This window comes from Anabrus simplex, chromosome 4 (genome assembly GCF_040414725.1).
Source record: "Anabrus simplex isolate iqAnaSimp1 chromosome 4, ASM4041472v1, whole genome shotgun sequence".
Classification (NCBI taxonomy): Eukaryota; Metazoa; Arthropoda; class Insecta; order Orthoptera; family Tettigoniidae; genus Anabrus; species Anabrus simplex.
Genome location: NC_090268.1, coordinates 322,090,131 through 322,108,573, shown reverse-complemented (window position 1 = coordinate 322,108,573; position 18,443 = coordinate 322,090,131). Strand labels below are relative to the sequence as shown.

At 36.0% G+C, this 18,443-nt stretch overlaps 1 protein-coding gene across 1 annotated transcript in view; it reads left to right on the top strand.

Annotated features, from left to right (window-relative positions):
• The window catches only part of ninaC (STKc_myosinIII_N_like and MYSc_Myo21 domain-containing protein ninaC), a 373,628-nt gene that overhangs the window by 188,423 nt on the left and 166,762 nt on the right, over window positions 1–18,443 (top strand). Inside the window, exons 19-20 of the mRNA XM_068227259.1 lie at window positions 5,160–5,309; window positions 7,404–7,507. Coding sequence (XP_068083360.1) covers window positions 5,160–5,309; window positions 7,404–7,507 — 254 coding nt within the window. The remainder of the gene's footprint in view (window positions 1–5,159; window positions 5,310–7,403; window positions 7,508–18,443) is intronic.

The window sequence follows — 18,443 nt, the reverse complement described above, 5'->3', positions numbered from 1 at the left end:
CATTCCATGTTCCACTCTATCAAAGGCTTTGAAAAGATCTATGGCTATGCAATCTAACTGGCCTCCTGAATCCAACTGATCTGATATGTCCTGCTGAAATCCCACCAGTTGTGCCTCGCAAGAAAATTTCTTTCTAAATCCATACTAGCTCCTCATGAACCAATTTTTATCATCACATATCCCTCTGATGTACTTTGCTATTAAACTCTCCAGTATTTTACAAACTATACTGGTCAGGCTGATTGGTCTGTAGTTCTCTGGTTTCCTTTTATCACCCTTTCCTTTATAAATTGGTATTATTATAGATTCCTTCCATTCCTTTGATATTACACTATTATTTATGACATAGTCAAAGAGAAATTTTAAATAAGGCATTATATACCACCCCATTGTCTTGAATACCTCCCCAGTAATTTGATCACTTCCTGCTGCTTTTCCTTGCTGAAGCAGTTGGATTTCTCTGAAAATATCTTCATTTGTGAATGAGAAGCTTCTTGTTTCCCTGTGCGTCTCTCCCTCTCTATCTTCTGTTATGGTTTCCAAGTCCTGACAATCATCTACTGAATCTCTGAATTTCCTACTGATGAGGTTTGCTTTCTCAGTATCTGTTAAATAGTGTTCACCCCCTTCTCCCACCATTGTAGGAATTTGGATTCCTTTTCCTTTTTGATTCCTAATATATGAATACAGCTTTTTCCATTTCCCTTTGTGGTCATTACCCTCTTGAAGAATGCCATTCATATAATTCTCTTTTGCTTCCTTTTTCACTCTATTCAGTTCCCTCATTAGCTGTTTTCTAGTTTCTCTATTCTCCCTACCCTCTTTCATTTTCCTGTTTACTATTCTACATTTTCTTTTTAATTTTCTTATTTTCCTTGTATAATAAACAGGGTCTGAGGTCATTTTACCCTTCTTAAAAGGTACAAATCTCTTCTCTCCTTCCCAAATGATTCCTTTAAATTTAGCCCAAAGTGTATCCACATTACTCCCTTCACTTATCCAACAACTGAATTGTGATTTAAGGTAAGTCCCAAATTCATCAGTTTTAGTTTTTCTGTATAATTTCTTGTCTTGTGTGACCCTCTTATTAAGCCTTTTTGGTACCAGTCCTACATCCATTATTACAGACTTATGGTCACCTATTCCTTCAATTACCTCAGTTTTATCAACAATTTCCCATGGTTTAACCAAGAATACATCTAGTAAGTTATTGAGACGAGTCGGTTCTTGTACTACTTGTGTAAATCCTCCCTCCCAAATTAACTTATTTTCCAGTTTCTGTTCATGGGCTTCACTTGCAGCTCCATTCCATTCAACTTCAGGCAAGTTTAGATCTCCCCCAATTATTACCATATCATTAATATTGTTTTTATGAGTATAATCTATTATTTTCTTATGAGTATAATCTATTATTTTCTCAAATATTTCCATGTCTCTTTCCTCTCTTCCAGGCCTGTATGTTCCTATAATTCCCACCTCCTTCATATTATGACAAACTAATTTTATCCATAATATTTCATCCCTTTCATCGGTAAACCATTCATGTGAACAATAAGTTTCCTTCACCAGAATAAACACCCCCCCTCCCTTTTTATCTCCTCGGTCTCTACGATAGACTGTGTACCCTTCTGGAAATACTTCTCTATTACCCACCCCTTCTTTCAACCATGATTCTACTCCTATCACCACATCAGTCTCATAAGATTCCATCAATGTACCGAATTTTAATTGTTTATTTACTACACTCTGACAGTTTACCAAGAGCAATCTCAGACCTCCTTCCTCCCTAAAACTTGACTGTTGCAATTGGGTAACGTTTGACTCATGAGTTGAGAACGTCCCTGGAACCCAGATCCTTGTACATAGATCTTGATTTAAGGGTCTGGGTTTTCTGGCAAGTTTCCCTGTATGTGCCAGTTTAGTGGTATGGGTTTTCTTAAGTACAGATTAGTTTGCAAATCTCTGTTGATAATTGTAGCAATTTGTCTACAGAGATTTGCTTTTCCATTACCATACAAATGCTAATATAAGTAAGACTGTTGTCTTACAACACCTGAGAAATTCAGAATATCTGAGTGATCACATTAATCTGAAGGCTGGTCAAAACCAGACTGATAACTCAAGCTCAATAACATGAATAATTAGATAAATATTAAAGTTATCAAAAATAACAAAGTTGAATGTACAAAATTTTGGTAACAAAAGTAAGGTTACAATTTGAATCAGAAACTCTTAACTTGGATCTTGCAGCACTCAATTCTCCTCCGAGGAGTAAAAAAGTTCAAAGAAAATTGTAAAGGACCTTTGTCCAGCAGCTTCATTATCCAGTAATAAGCTGCAATTAATAACCTTTAAAGATGAATCAGCCGACATATAGAATAAATGTGCCCTTTCCAAATATTAGACATGACTGGTTAAAATATTCAATAAAATCCCAATAGATCAGCGCATATCTTGCTAAGAAGAAAACCAAACCTTAGGCTGGCGTTCATTTCATGTCTGAAGTGAAAAATACAAAGGTATGCAGGTACGCTGGTTGACGAGTCATACTGTAGCGCTCAACACATGAGCGAAAGGCGAGGTGATTGACCTCGAGCAGAATGTAGTGAAGTACATGTTGACGAGAAGCCGCTATTCCAAATGCGTGCGGACAAGCATGTTGCGAAAATGAAAGTGCAGCATAGGAGCTGCCGTAGAGTAGTAGTGGCGATTCCGGCAAGACCCGGAGAATCAAGGCGGAGCATTCCTGTAGACTTGATCCTTAAATAGTGCTGTAGAAAGTTCCAGATAGGACGCAATATGGTGCTATAAAACTAACGGAAATAATTACAAACCTGTACATGAAAATCTTAACAAAAAATACAAAATAGTGAGGAAAAGGGAGGCCAGAAAGAATATTTTAAAAATTTCCAATTAATTAATATAACAAAGACTAAAGGCAAATAACAGAAATGACCAATGAAAAAATAGAAAAGCGCGGAAGACTACATTCTCAGTACCAATCAAAAAGAAAGTTGCCGGTGACGCAAACAGTCATGTCAAGGTGATGCAGCCAATCAACAACCAAGAAAGAATGACGTAAGGCAGCGAAGAAAAGAACGAAAATATGCAAGCAGTGTTTGCATGACCTGTGACATGATTGCACATCGAAGGGAACTTCTAATAAATTAACGAAAAGTAACCAGACCGAAACAATTAAGGTAAGAACAACATATAACATAAATTCAGACAAATAGGAGAGGTACCAAAAATAGCAAAAATTACCAACGAATCGTACGTTCATGAATGCATGAACCAGAGGGAATTCAAACAAAGATAGCTTTCAATAAACTGTGGATAATTACAATATCACAATATTTCTTTTGTTCCAGTTTTTATACATGGATGAAAGAAGTACAGCAGATTATATTATAATTTTATTCCTGAAACAAAATCACTGTGTGAACATCACAGCTGCACTCAATTAAATGTTTGGGGCAACGGAAATCTCTGCCTTATATCATCAAAACTAATAAAGTGACCAGTTCAATTCCATAACTGTTCATTCCATTGGTACTATCAATGCATTTAACTGCATTCTGAGTCAGTGTACTTTTGCAAAATTTCATGTTGTGTGTTATACATAATCACAAGTGTGAAGTCTTCAGTTCTGAGCTCTGTTCTTGTTCTTCATATAACAGTACACAAAGTTTTTCTCTTTCTTTCATTTCATTTCTTTCACCCAGGGGCTTATGCTAGTTCCATCCTCTTGATGTTTCATTACATCGGAGAATAAATTGTAAGACTGACTACACTGTGTGGGATTTATACAGTATTTTATATGTGAACTTTTGTATGGCTACTATAGACACGATATTTCGTATAGATCTGTTGCACCATTCACGAAGGAAACAAATTCTTTAAATAATCTATACAATACCAGTAGCATTATAAAATTAGTTAAAGAAAATAAAAAGACCTCAACAGAATATAAGATACTTCACTGTCAAGGTAGTTAACGGTGTTTGTATTCTTGGTGATAATTGCTGTTCTTCGAATTCAGATATTCCACTGTTGGCTTACAGTCAAATAGATCAGCTGATTCATATACTTCCATTTCTGTAGTTTAAGTCTCTGGCATAGTTTCAAAAAAAGCTCCTGAGTCACTAATTTTAGACACCTTCCCTTACACAGTACCAGGAAGACTTAGGAGTAAGGAGATGAACTTCTTGACTAAGCAGTGGGGTACATGATATAGATGTTAATTCCCATCCATTTATATTGGTATTATAAGCAGATGGTGTAGAATGACATTAGCAGATAAATAAGCTTGAGTAGGAAATATCATAATATGCACATAGGTTGTAATTCAACAGGACAAATATTAAGAGGAATTTGGGATTGGAATAATTTATCCAGGGAAACATTTGATAAATTTCCAAGTTCCTTGAAATCATGACGAGAGCCCTAAATACACATCAGTGATGACTTATGAGAACTCTCACTTCATTTTGATGAGAGTTAAAAATAATAACAACTTATTTGCCTTCTCCAAATAACAAATACAATAAATGCATTATTTCAATCTGTGAATTTGGAAAAAGGTCTTATTCTTAATAGAGCATAGATTTTTAAATGAGGCCAGTTCAATTGAAGAACTCAATGTATAAGTGGGGAAACTTTGAGTCTAAAAGTTAAATGGTGCTCTCCACATACTGCAAGTTCTAGGTAAATTTATTAAAGACCAATTAAATCATGATATGTTGTTGGCTTCCAGCACGTTAAAGGACTCCTATGAGACAATATTCAGGCACTCTGGCATTTCTTAAAATCTATAACAATTGAAATGATATTGAACAAATAATAACAATATTGTTGTTGTTGCATTCACACTGTCCACGTATTTAGACCAGTTCCATTGAGTTAAAACTTACAAATAGAGATTCATCTATGAAAATAAATTGGCAACAGACTGATATTCATTTATACAAATAAACTTTATTGTGACTTAAAGTTGTGCACCCTGCTTTTCATGTTCTAAATTATTCTTATACCTAGTTCATTCATGCATAATATTGTTTCAATGATAACTTAAATGAAGAAGGTTTAAATACATACTTTAATTAAGAAAATATTTACCAATCACATGAGTAAAACATTCTGAAGTATCTTATCAACAGGTACAAGTTCCTGGCATTTGATTTCGATGAGAATGTAGAAGAGACCAAAGAAAACAGCCGTTTACTGCTGGTGCGACTGAAGATGGAAGGCTGGGTGATGGGGAAGACTAAAGTATTCCTAACATATTACAATGAGGAATATCTATCCAGGTGAGTCAAAATCCATTTCTAGCTGCTTCATCCTGCTTCTTTCCATTGAAAGCTACAATTTATTATGGCATACCTGCTTTTATTGAACTCTAAGACATTGATTCATACTGGTACCAGTATATAGATACCTTGGTCAGGAGAGAATTTCCTTCTTGCTGAACGCAATTTATTATGAGAGTTCATCAGAAAGTAAGTTCCCCTTATGTTTTGTAAAAGACAGGTCAAGATAAATTATACTGCCTTATTTCAGCATCACTCCTTTAATTTTTGACATAATCACCAAAGTTATTTAAACATTTGTCATGGTATAAATTAAGTCTCTCCTTTTCTTGACAATAGAAAATGACATCCTATTCACTGAGCATCTATTTATCATTAGTGTTACATATCTTTTCTCCCATAATATTTTGTCAATGGTGTTATTAAATGCATATGATGTTGATGAGCAGCCACTCAATTCTTCATCTTTCACAGTCATTCAAGCCCCAGGAAATTCACTTCTGCACTTTTTGAATAAATGACACTTTCTCTCCATTTCTAGATACAATCCTGCTGTTAATACTGACAGATTCTGTGTTTTCCTGCAGAAAGTATGTCCCTACATGGACTTCCACTCATGACTACTGTATAGGTACTTTAAGACAGAAACGGGTTCCAAGAAGGACATTCCAGGACTTGTTCACACACATATATATAGGTGTCATAACTTAAAAACGAGTACACCCAGTAACTGACAACCTTGTTGTTCATGTTTCATTAGTTTTCCAATGTTGAATTGTCATTGTTTCTTGTTTTGGGTTGTGTCTATAATAACTGCCCTTCTTTCATGCAATGAACTTTAAATTAACCAGAGATCAACATGTTTATGTGCTTCAATGTTGGTGGAAACACCACAAAAACACAATGTTGGTGTTAGCAGACTTGGAGCAGAAATTTCTTGGTGTTCAACCACAATCTTGTCAATCAGTGAGAAATTTGAACAAGTAACAGGTAATATTATGGATCTAGCATGAGTGGACAACCAAGAACTGTTAGGAAAGAAGGAAATGAATATCTCAGAGTTCAGAACTGTGTCATTATCCCATGGCAGTTTAACAGGAAGAGTTCTCAAAGTAGAAATTTAATTTCACTTTTAACAAGTCTGTTCCATAATCTGAAACTGAGACCATGTCGACAAAAACTTCCGCATGTGCTGCACAAAGATGTCCAGACCATCACTTGAAGTTCTGCAAGTGGTTTCTCTTGAGACACAAAGCTGATGCTGATTTTTGAGAAACAATTCTATGGATAAATGAAGCCTCATAAGTTGAATCAGCCAAAAAAAAAAAAAACCAAGCACAGTTGTGTTTACTGTGCTACCGAAAGTAAATATGAAGTTATCTCAGAAAGCTTAAACACTCCTGGTGTACTGTTTACGGTGGAATTTCAAATGAAGATGTTTCATAGAAACATTGTTTTTTAATGAATGGTTACCAGGGAGTGTTGTGTCTGCCATCTTAATTAAGTTGGGAAGCAGAAACAAGCTGTTTAAGATGTTACAAAAGGTAGTTATTCTAGTGCTTGAAAATAGCCCTTGCTTTGCACATTGGGAGTTAATATGGCAACAGGATGGACCACCTCCTCACTCTATTGTAGAGGTGAGGAATGAGTGACTCTACAAACAGATTGGCCATCAGCACACAACAGAAATGGCTACCCAGATGATGCGAATTAACAACATGTGATTTTTCATCATGGGGTATCGTGAAAAATGACACTTGTTTTTAGAAACTACAGTATCTGCATCACTTGCAACAGCTGATCATTTGAAAAATCATTAAGATCATCAGTTATGTTCCATCTGTAAATTGGTAACTAAATAATATTAATAGTGTATCACAAAACAGGTTATCCATTTTGAAAAATTGTCAAATGACGAATCAAAGGTTTCAAACATTTGAGGAAAGTGACCTTTATCCCATCTTGTATATGCAATTGTTATTTTCAAAAATGTGATTCACAAATATTCCTTATGAACAAACTTTAAAATGGCATAAACTCAAAAATTGTATCAATAAATAAAATATCCTTAAAACTAATTTGTCACAATTACAGGTTGTATGAGACCCAAGTGAAGAAAATTGTACGAGTTCAAGCCATGATGCGGGCTTTCTTGGCAAGACGTAACATGCAGCATAAGGCTGACACGGACACTGCTGGTAATGAAGCTCCTACATCCTGCGATTCTTAGCTCTGTAGTCTTAGGTCTTGATGAAGTTAATTTTATCTCTAATTTACAAAAGGAAATATCAGAGAAAACTCTTTATAATGAGATTAATCCTGCTCAATTTTTAAGTGTATACCTCATTCTGAATCTTCATAGAAGGTCCTATAATCAACTCATAATTCAATAATTGAATAATTCCTACCAGTAGGTATTTTTAAATACAAGGAGATTTTTCAGATTCCTCGGAAAATATAACTATTGTTTTACCTTTACGACTATTTCCATCCTATAAATGACTTGACAGACAATCCAATAAATATGCACATTTTACAACATCAGAAATCATTAACTTCACTGTCTTAATCCATTGAATAGGAAATACAGCACATGAGTGTTCTATAATCCACAGTGTTCTACGGTTTTAAATATTCCTTCACTCTTCTGTCAACAGCACTGACTTCTCCCTTTTCACATACCAGTACCTGTATCATAACAAAAATAATAATCAAATGTAGTTAATTTATATTCACTAAATCTCTAATCAGTGTTTAGTCAAGAATTCCCCTCCCCCCACCATTACAAATTATGATAATCTAAACTATTTAATTTTTTTTAAATATTTTGACAAAATCTTCAGTTAAAGGTTGTATAAAGAGAAAGAATATTCTAGTTACAAAATGGACTAATATAATGTATCCATGTGAATGGCAAACTGTGCAGTCTTCATTCAGAACTCATAGTGGATGAACTCTCCTTGATCAAACTTAGTGACATATAATATTTGCACACGAATGACACTCACTGTGATTCATCAAAATTTTCTGAGAGATTATTATTCATCATTCAAAGCAAGTTTTCTCTATGGTGAATATATGAATATAAGAGATCAGTGATGGAACTGTACCATACCGAATGACTCTACCCAATGAAACAAAATATAATGACATTTTTAAATTTGAAAGAGAGAAAGAATTTGATGACTATTCAGAGTGTTTGTGAGATAAGTACAAATAACCTTACAAAAGGTAGGGATGAATGTCTGCAGTTCAAAAAATATGATATTTTGTACATTTAATTAATGACTTGGCCAACGGAGAGCTTGAATTAGAGTGCAATGTTTGTGAGAGAGGTAGCAGCTTCGTTTTCCCCTCAGGTTATACCACCTGCCATACTGTGCTTCAGGCAGTATGCATGCGTAATGTGTAAGCAGCAACAATTCGAAGTACATCTCTGCACTGCAGCTGTACATATCACTCCACTGCAGCTTCAGGACATATGTATGCTTAACCAGCTTCAGGTAGTATTCATGCCTAAGTTGTATGAAAAAGTTCTGCATACAAGGAGTGAATGTTTTCACACTTGGAAATATTGTAATGTATGTCAGCAAAGCCCTAAGTTGTTCATCATTAAATACTATCTGAGCTACAAACATTAAATTTTCACTATTTTTTAATAGGACATTATTTTGACATCATATGTATTTAGGACCCTACCAATAACCAGCAGAGGTTCGAATCCCACCATCAGCAGCCCTGAAAATGGTTTTCCATGGTTTCCCATTTTCCCACCAATCAAATGCTGAGGCTGTACCTTAATTAAGACCATGGCTGCTACCTGCCCATTCCTAGCCCTTTCCCATCCTTGTGTTGCCAAAAACCTTCAATGTGTTGGTACAACGCTAAACCACTAGCAAAAAAATAAAAATAGTAATAATAACAACCAGCAAAAAAACGGTGGAGAAATAACTATCCAGGAATTAGTCCATGAATTGGTAAAGATTTGGGAGATAGATAACATCACCGATGAGTGGAAAATGGCACTGATTCACTCATTACACAAAAAAGGTCAAAAAACAAATGTCAACAATTATCATGGCACCTCTATTTTACCTGTGGCATATAAAGAACTCTCAAAAGCTCTTCAGACCAGACTAGTGGAGCAAATAGATCACCAACTTGATGAATACCATGATGGTTTCAGGAAAGCAAGATCATGCATGAAGCAGATACGGTGTTTGAAACGAGTCATGGTAAATTACACCTCAAAAGATCTGGTAGTCATCTTTGTAGATTTCCAGAAAGCATACAATTCAGTCAACTGTGAAGTGTTAACTGACATCTTGAGTGAATTTGGAGTGGATGACAAAATGACAAATTATCAAGCAGGCCCTAACTCCAAGGAGTTTGAAAACTGGACTATCACTGACTCTCTTTAATTGTGTGTTCGAGAAGGTTATCCACGAATGGGAAAAAGAACTTAACAAGAAAGGGTTACTGAACCAAATATACATTGAAGGTTCAAAGTATGGTCTCAAGATCAACTGCCTGGCTTTTGCCGATGATTTAGCAATCCTTTCTAGAAACACAGATGCAGCTGTAGAACAGATAAATCTTTTGAAACAAGCAGAAAAAGCTGGACTTAGGATCTCCTTTGAAAAAACAAAGTACTCTGCAACAACTAAAGACAAGGTATGGTAAGGTTGAAAGAGTTAAAAGCTTCAAATATCTCGGTGAAATTGTGCAGATCGGATCTAATGAAAGAGAAGCTCTGAGTTACTGGAAAAGCTGGTCTGAAAGAAGCTGAAAAGTTTGAGAGGAAGATGTAAATTTTGCTTATTTTGGTCTCTAATGACCGTAAATGTCTAAAAAAAAGATCCAGCAGAAAAAAGTATTTGTGCTTAACTCCCAAATATCCTGTATAATACTGAACAGAAATATAATGGGCCCAAAGATTGTGGCTGGATAATACAGATTGCGAGGACGAGAGTAACTATATCAGAAAACCGAACAACTGATGGAATCCATCAAGAAGCGATGACTCAAGTTCTATGGCCCACCTATTTAGAATGGATGACAAGCAGTTGACTAACACATGATAAGTGGTTAAGGGAGGTCAGGAAGGATTTGAAAAATATTGGATTAAATCATGAAGACATTGTTAACAGAACCAAGTACCGACACCAGATCATTAACTTCAAGGGCTTTCGTGAAGAAGAATGGCAGAACAGTGGGTGGAGAATGGAAAGGAGACAGGCTGCTAGAGAGAGAATGCAAAGATACTGGGCTGCAAAGAAGCTTCTAAAAATCTGAAAATGTTGCTTATTGTAGTCTCTAATGGCGATAAACATTAAAAAACAGCAAAAAAAGTATTTGTACTTAACTCCCAAACATTCTGTATAAAACTGAGGAGAAACTGCTCATAATAAAACAGACTACTAGATAAATACTGAAAAACCTCTCATCAAAGCTAAGAAAGAAAATTCTGATAGGGTAGATATTCACTTTTTCCTTCAGTCTATTAATGTCATAAAAAGAAATTTATATATTCCATTATTTTAATGGCTCCTTGGGTTCCTTTTATCAATTTCACTCCTTTTTACATACAAATGGAGCATTGCAATGCAGATATTGACAAATTATGAACTTGAGTTCAGTGGTGGTTCGTGAACTTAAAAACAGGTGGGGCAAGGTATGAGCTTGAAGACTGAATAGGAAATTTCGGTTGTGAATTGTAAACTTTGTTGAATCAACTATTACGAATGAATGGAATACTTCAGATTTTTCAAATCTGTCCTGCATGGGTCATAATATGATAGGCTTCCTTGAAAACTGTTTCTTTATTCATTGAATTTAAAATGCAGATAACCCTTCCATTTCTTTTCAAAAGGAGTATGAACAGAATTCATCACTGGCACGCTACTCCATGTTAGCATAATTTTTCAAATTAAAATAGCAATATTCCACTAATACGAATATGATATCCACCGCTACCATTCATATGACGTCCAATGCTTTGTAGTATATCATTCACTTGCATCCTCTCTTGAATGGAGATGGGGCAGAAAGAAGCTTCCACATGCACATCAACGAAACAAGGCTATGCCCTGCTTGAAAGACACTGGCCCCTTAGCTGAAACCAGTCAAGGCTCCTTCAAGTTGGCTCCAGAGTACACTGTCATACAAAACTACACTGAAAAAAAATAATGCAGTCTGCTGCTGGGAAGCATTCTTTCAGAATATTTATATAATATACAGTCTCAATAGAGAGTGAATTATAGTCAGACCCAGGTTTCAGGTGCTTGGCACAGCTCATTTTAGTACCCCCACTATTGTATTATAAGTGAAGCATACAGAAAAGTAAAAGAAAGGATTTATTAGCATGTTGCATATCTATCAGTGTCTTTCTTCCAGGATTGTTCCACAACCAAGATAGTACTAGTCTGGAATTATATTCAAACAAATTAGTGTTGCACTGCATAAAACTGTTACCGTTGAATGTGTTTTATATCAATAATTAAAATAATTGCAATTTTTATTATTAAAGACCATATTGGCCTATTCTGTTTAATTTGTTGCAAATTCCATACCCAATGGAAATAAAAAACAGACATTAAATTCATACAAATATCCTTAGTTTACACATAAAATACAATAACACTGTCAAATCATAAATAATCAGGTTAATATTGAAAAAGCATTCATTTGGAAAAGTGAAGAAACTGGTACAAAATATAACTGCCTAATGTTGTTAATAGTTATTATTTAAAAATAGACCAATGTGAAAATTTATTTATTTATTTATTTATTTATTTATTTATTTATTTATTTATTTATTTATTTATTTATTTATTTATTTATTTATTTATTTATTTATTTATTTATTTATTTATTTATTTATTTATTTATTTATTTATTTATTTATTTATTTATTTATTTTATTTATTTATTTATTTATTTATTTATTTATTTAATTATTTATTTATTTATACTGCTGTACTCATGACCATTAAAAAATCTATGTGTTTATTTAGACCTTAAGAAGAGCAGTGTAATAGAGTAATTCAACAGAATGTAAACAGTTCTTTATATATAAGTTACATAGATTACATGTTTCTGTAAATCCAAACAACACATATGCTTTAAAATCGGAGTCCTTGAGTAATTTTAACATGTTTGCTTGTCTAAATTCAAATGTTAAATGGAACTTTTTATTGGCCTTATTGCTCAAGGAAAGGTAGTGCTTATCCTTTGTTCTCATTCATCATGTTGCAGATTTTGCCAGGGTTATTAGTTGTATATAATTTTATGTATAAAAACATTTATACATTCTCTTTCAACAAATACACAATTCTAAAATTCAACGAAATATGAAAATGTAATAATGCGGAGAAGGGTTACCTACATACTCGTTACACAATTCTTCATAAAATACTGGTATATCTATTTAAGTTATATAGCGGTAACATCTTTCTATTGTCTACTAGCACAGAGATATATTGCAGTAAATAGATAACTCCATTCCATAATGTAGATTGGAAATAAAAGGAACACATACTTGCTCAGTACCTTATTTATCTGAACAAACATGCAACTTGAAAATTCACTTTTTGACATCAGAAAATCAGAAATTTATTCAATGTACTCACTTCTGGTTTTAGAAATTGGAATCCCAAGAAAATTATAGGTCTACTACAAATCCATGATGCTCATCTGCTAACAATATTAGCTACAATAGTACCACAAAACTCATTTACGAGTTATTACTTCTCCTGTAAGAGAAGAATTCTTTAATAAAATATCTTGTTTTCACTATTACAACAAATTAGAGGCAACTGGGGATTTCTTCCCCAAATGATTCAAATTTCACCAAATATAATTACAGATGATTTGATGTATATTCTATAGGAGCTGTAAATACATCAAATAATACATCAGTATGCTCTTGGTATATGCATCAAAGTTACCCTAAGTTTAACACAGGCAATTATACAGTATAATAATGCATTTTTAAAACAATAAAATATTAAAATCTACATACAAGAAAATGTGCATAGTTAATGCATAGCATGTAGTAGGAAAAAATGTTCCTACCTACTTACTGTCCTTCAGTAGGCCTACATAAAGCATAACCAGCTTTGATATTATAACCTGACAATATTTCTAATCATATCTCAATTCATTTGTAGGCTTTTCTAAATTTTTGCTAACAGAAACTAAAAATATGCAATCCTCATAGGTTCACTAAAGTTTCTTCACACATCCATACAAACAAATTAGAATGCTTTCTAAACATTTGTATTGTTTTCAAAAAAACTTGTAAACTGAATTCACATTTTCCTTGCATAGGAATATAATCTTTCTGAAGAACTTCATCATATCTTTTAGTTAATGTTGTGTTGTGATACTTGAAAGCAAATCCACTTGTGACAAGACACAGTAGTATACATACCACCTGAATAAAAGAGTCACAATGACCCAACCAAGATAATTGAATATTTCCGTGTCTACTAGAATTGGTAAAAAAACATAATACCTTGAAAAACCATGATTGTTGTCTGGCTTTCCATCAAGGCTGCCAGAAAAAGCACACTTCTTCTAAACAGTATGATACAGACATATAATAGTATGCAATATTTAAACTAGTCTTCCCTGTAAAACATATAAATGTAGCTAGATAATTCCATTGTTAAGGTCAGCAATTTTCTCTTACATTCTGGTTTTACCTACAGCAAAGAAAATAATTTTATCAACATTTATATTATAATATCTAACTGTCACTAATTTTAAATGAAATATTGCTGGCCTAAAATAGTATCCTTGTCATAGAATTATTAATTCCCATTCAGCGAGGTTTGGTATTAACAACTCAATAGAAGAATAACTTATTAGAATGTATAAACTTACTCTTTCTCAATGCAGAGGAATATGACGATGGTTTCAGAAGAATGGCACAATTGCTAATATCAAACCTTATATACATTCATTGCTGCTGTAATAGTGAGTTTGTAAAATGACATTTAACGAACTGAATAAAGAGTTGAATAACGATATAATCACTTGTTTTCTCTTAAGTAGTTGTTATTGCATGTATCTTTAAATATTCTAAAATATTCACTACAGCATTCATTTGCTGAAGCATTTGGCAATAAAATGATTAATGCCTTGATTTCTTCTCCCAGTAAATGGAGATATTGATTGAAATCCAGTAAAGTATCAGTCTTAATGGTAATTTAATATTGCTAAATATTTTCAGGCTTTTCTAATTTTTGTTTTTTCTAAAGTCAACAGAAATTCAATATAACTTATGCCATCCTTACAGGCTCACTAAAAATGTTTCAAATTATGCACTGATATTTACAACTGAATTCAGTCTTTCTAATCAATGCATTATTTGTTCTTGTCAAAGCAATGAATGCATGTAATCCAAGTGAAAGAGAAAAATTATTTCCAAACTGTAGAATATTAAAATGAGCACAAAACACACAGTACAGTTCTATAGAATTATTATTATTATTATTATTATTATTATTATTATTATTATTATTATTATTATTATTATTATTATTATTATTATTATTATTATTATTATTATTATTATTATTATTATTATTATTATTATTATTATTATTATTATTATTATTATTATTATTATTATTATTATTATTATTATTCCTCTTTTCAAGTTTTGCATGCTGTGGACCATGGTAAACAACTGGTTTTGCCAGTTAGTCTTTTGAAGGCAGAACCACTACCTACCAAAATTCTCAAACCTGATGGAATTTTAAAATCAAAATATTTTTTATTTGCTCTCTTGTTATGTCTTAGTCTTATGGTATTTTGAGTTACTAAACTAATAATAAAATGGTAATATTCATAATGTATTAACTTTAGCATATAGAAAGTAAGAATAATAATATATGGATAGCATAGGTACAAAGAGATTGAATATTACAAAGAAAATAGTTCATGACATCATAAGAATCTCTCCCAATTATTAAGCACAATCATAGTCTTAAAGGTAGCGCAACGGTCCTCAAACATGCAGAATAAGTCTGCCAGGTCTCTCCTCATCATCAGGAACATTGGCTGGAGGTTTCTAATGTACTTCAGAAGGTGCCCTGCTAGGCTGAAGTTCTCTTCGGACTTCAGTAGGTAGAAAGGTTTGAGTCATTGCTTGCTCAGAGCCTGCAGGTTCATAAGGTACCTCGGAACTTTGAAAATCTTGAGAGTTCAAGTCTTCGTTAGGTCTTGAGACATTGCAAGGTCTCGGTTGGTCAATGTGTCTTGTCAGAACATACCTGTCATGCAGTTTAACTCATGATTTAGTCGACCAAACTTCCTCCCGACCACACCAAACTCCCAGGTGTTTTTTGCTGTTTGTGTATCACCTAGCCTGGATGTGGTCTAAAACTGTTATGTCTTAAGGGATTTTGAGTTATTGAAATATTATATAAATATTATATAAAAGGACATGTCCTGCCTGACTGACTGACTGACTGACTGACTGACTGACTGACTGACTGACTGACTGACTGACTGACTGACTGACACATTCATCATCACTGAGCCAAAACTACTGGACATAAAGAAATGAGATTTTGAGGACACATTTATATTGTAATGGTTACCATATCCGCCATGTTGGAATTCGAGAGAGTCTGGCGACATCACCATTTGGTCCGCCCGTTTAGTCTTAGACTCTGTGATCGCAAAAAGCAGAGAGAAGAAAAAAGAATAGCAGAAAGTGTCGTAGCATCGATGGTAAATAAGAATTGCGTGAAGAAAGAGATTTAGAGTAGTGTGTAGTCTGGAATCCTGACTGTGTACTGAGGTGTAAGTGATAATTAGCAGTAGTTAATAAATTTTAGTATACAAGCTACCAGTCTAGTGTTAATTTACCTTACTACCCCGCCAACTTGTCTCAACTGGTGTCAGAATTCGGATCGACTTGTAGCAGTAATTTCATAACTAGCAATCTCTAGCGAATAGTAAAATGGATAGCGAACATTTTCAGGCTCTCATCAATAAGTTTACCGAACTCTCATCCAAACAGGACGAAATCAAGAGCAAACTGAAACTGGAATTGAATGAACTTAAGGGTGGACAAAGTAAATTAGAACAGGAAGTGCACTCTCTCGAAAGAAAATTAAAGAGTGACATTATGCAGGACGTACAAGAACTGGTTGACAAACAGATCAAAGAAATACCACAGGTTGTGGAGTCAGAGGTTCGAGTCCTAAAAGTGGAAGTAAGTGCCCTTCGTACGAGAGTGACAGCCATGGACACTCGTGCTAGGACCACCAGCCGCGACAGCGACTCCAGCGCCAGCAAGGTAAAACCCCCGCACTTCGACGGGACCACATCGTGGAGGACCTTCTGGACCCAATTTGAGACCGTGTGCGGGCACAATGGTCGGACATCAGGAGAAAGGGCCGTGCACCCAATCGCCGGACTGCAAGGAACAGCAGCGGAAGTGCTACACAGTCTCCAGCCAGGTGCCACCTATGAGGAGATTGTTAGAGCGCTCAACAGCCGATACGGTGACCACCAGCTTGCAGCCACCTACCGAGTCCAGGTGAGGAAGAGGACCCAGCGCGCTAATGAGACGCTGCAGGAATTTGCGCATGATGTGGAGCAGCTAGCCCACAAGGCTCTGGATGGGCTGCCTCAGGATCACATTCAGCGGGAGGCAGCCTATACATTCATTGATGGGCTCCGCGACGCTGAGATCCCTCAAAAATTCCTCAGAGAGGCCTTGACGTTAGCCCTGAGGGTGGAGGTGGTCAAGGGAACAGTGGCACCGTCACCAAGAATACGAGCCGTGAGAAGTGAGGACAAGCCAGAGACCCTCCCCGCTACAGGAGAACGATGCACGCCACTGCCGAGACGCCGAGACGCCGAGACGCCGACGCACCAACGATATCACCTGTTGGAGGAACTGCCAGATGGAGACGCCCCTAATCAGGGAAATGAGTAAGGACCGACAAGGAGATGGGCTCATCGGCACCGTTATTACCGTCCCCTCAATTCACGCTAAATGTGGTCACCGAGCGGAGCGACAATAGCTTGATCACTGACGGGTGGCTCGGAGTTACGCCGCGCCGGGTCATGATAGACACGGGGGCCCGCATTAACCATCGCCAGGCATGACATCGCTGAGGGTCAGCCAGAGAGGGAACCCAACTGCCCCTACGTGATACGAACGGCATCAGATGACACCATCCCTGTCCTGAAGGAGGTGCTACTTCAACTGACGCTGGGACAACAACGCCTACGAGTCCGGCCCTTTGTCGCCGTCGTCACGGATGAGGTCATCTTGAGCCTAGACACGCTACGGGCATACAAGGCGACTGTCGACGTGGGACGACGTGTGTTGTGGCTCAGCAAACAAGAGATAATCCTCTGATACCCGGGGACGCAAACTCGAGTAGCGCAAATAACGCTGGCCAGCAACGAAGTTATACCAGCCAACAGCGAGATGATGGTTACGGCACGGTTAGAGGAATACATACAAGGGGACAGCGTGCTCGTGGAACCCAGATCACCGACTGCCGATCAAGGACTCTACCTGGCCAGGATGCTTGCTCCAGCACAAAGCTGCGTGCCGGTACGCATATTGAATTTGACGTCGCGAGAGCAGAGGATACCCAGCGGGACCAAGCTTGGGACTTGTGAACCAGTTACGTGTGTCGTGCCAGAGGACGATGAAGACGCATGGGCCCTGGAGGCAGGCGAAGGATCGGATAAGCTCCGGAAGATTATATCCAACATCCGGAAGTATTTGGAGGCGAGACAGCTTCGGGAGCTTAAGGAACTAATTCATGAGTTTAGGGACATCTTCACTGTTATCAGAGGTGACTAAGGAAAGACGGATACAGTGTACCATCGCACTAACACCGGCAACGCCACTCCAATCCGACAGCCACCTCGTAGGGTACCCCTGGCAAAAAGGCAAAAATCAACCAGATGCTGGGTGATATGAAGCAGCAGGGAGTCATCGAAGAGTCGAACAGCCCATGGTCATCGCCAGTGGTCCTGGTGAAGAAAAAGAATGGTGAGCTCCGCTTCTGCGTTGATTACTGTAAGTTGAACGACCTAACGAAGAAGGACTGTTTCCCGTTACCTCGGATAGATGACACCCTGAACACG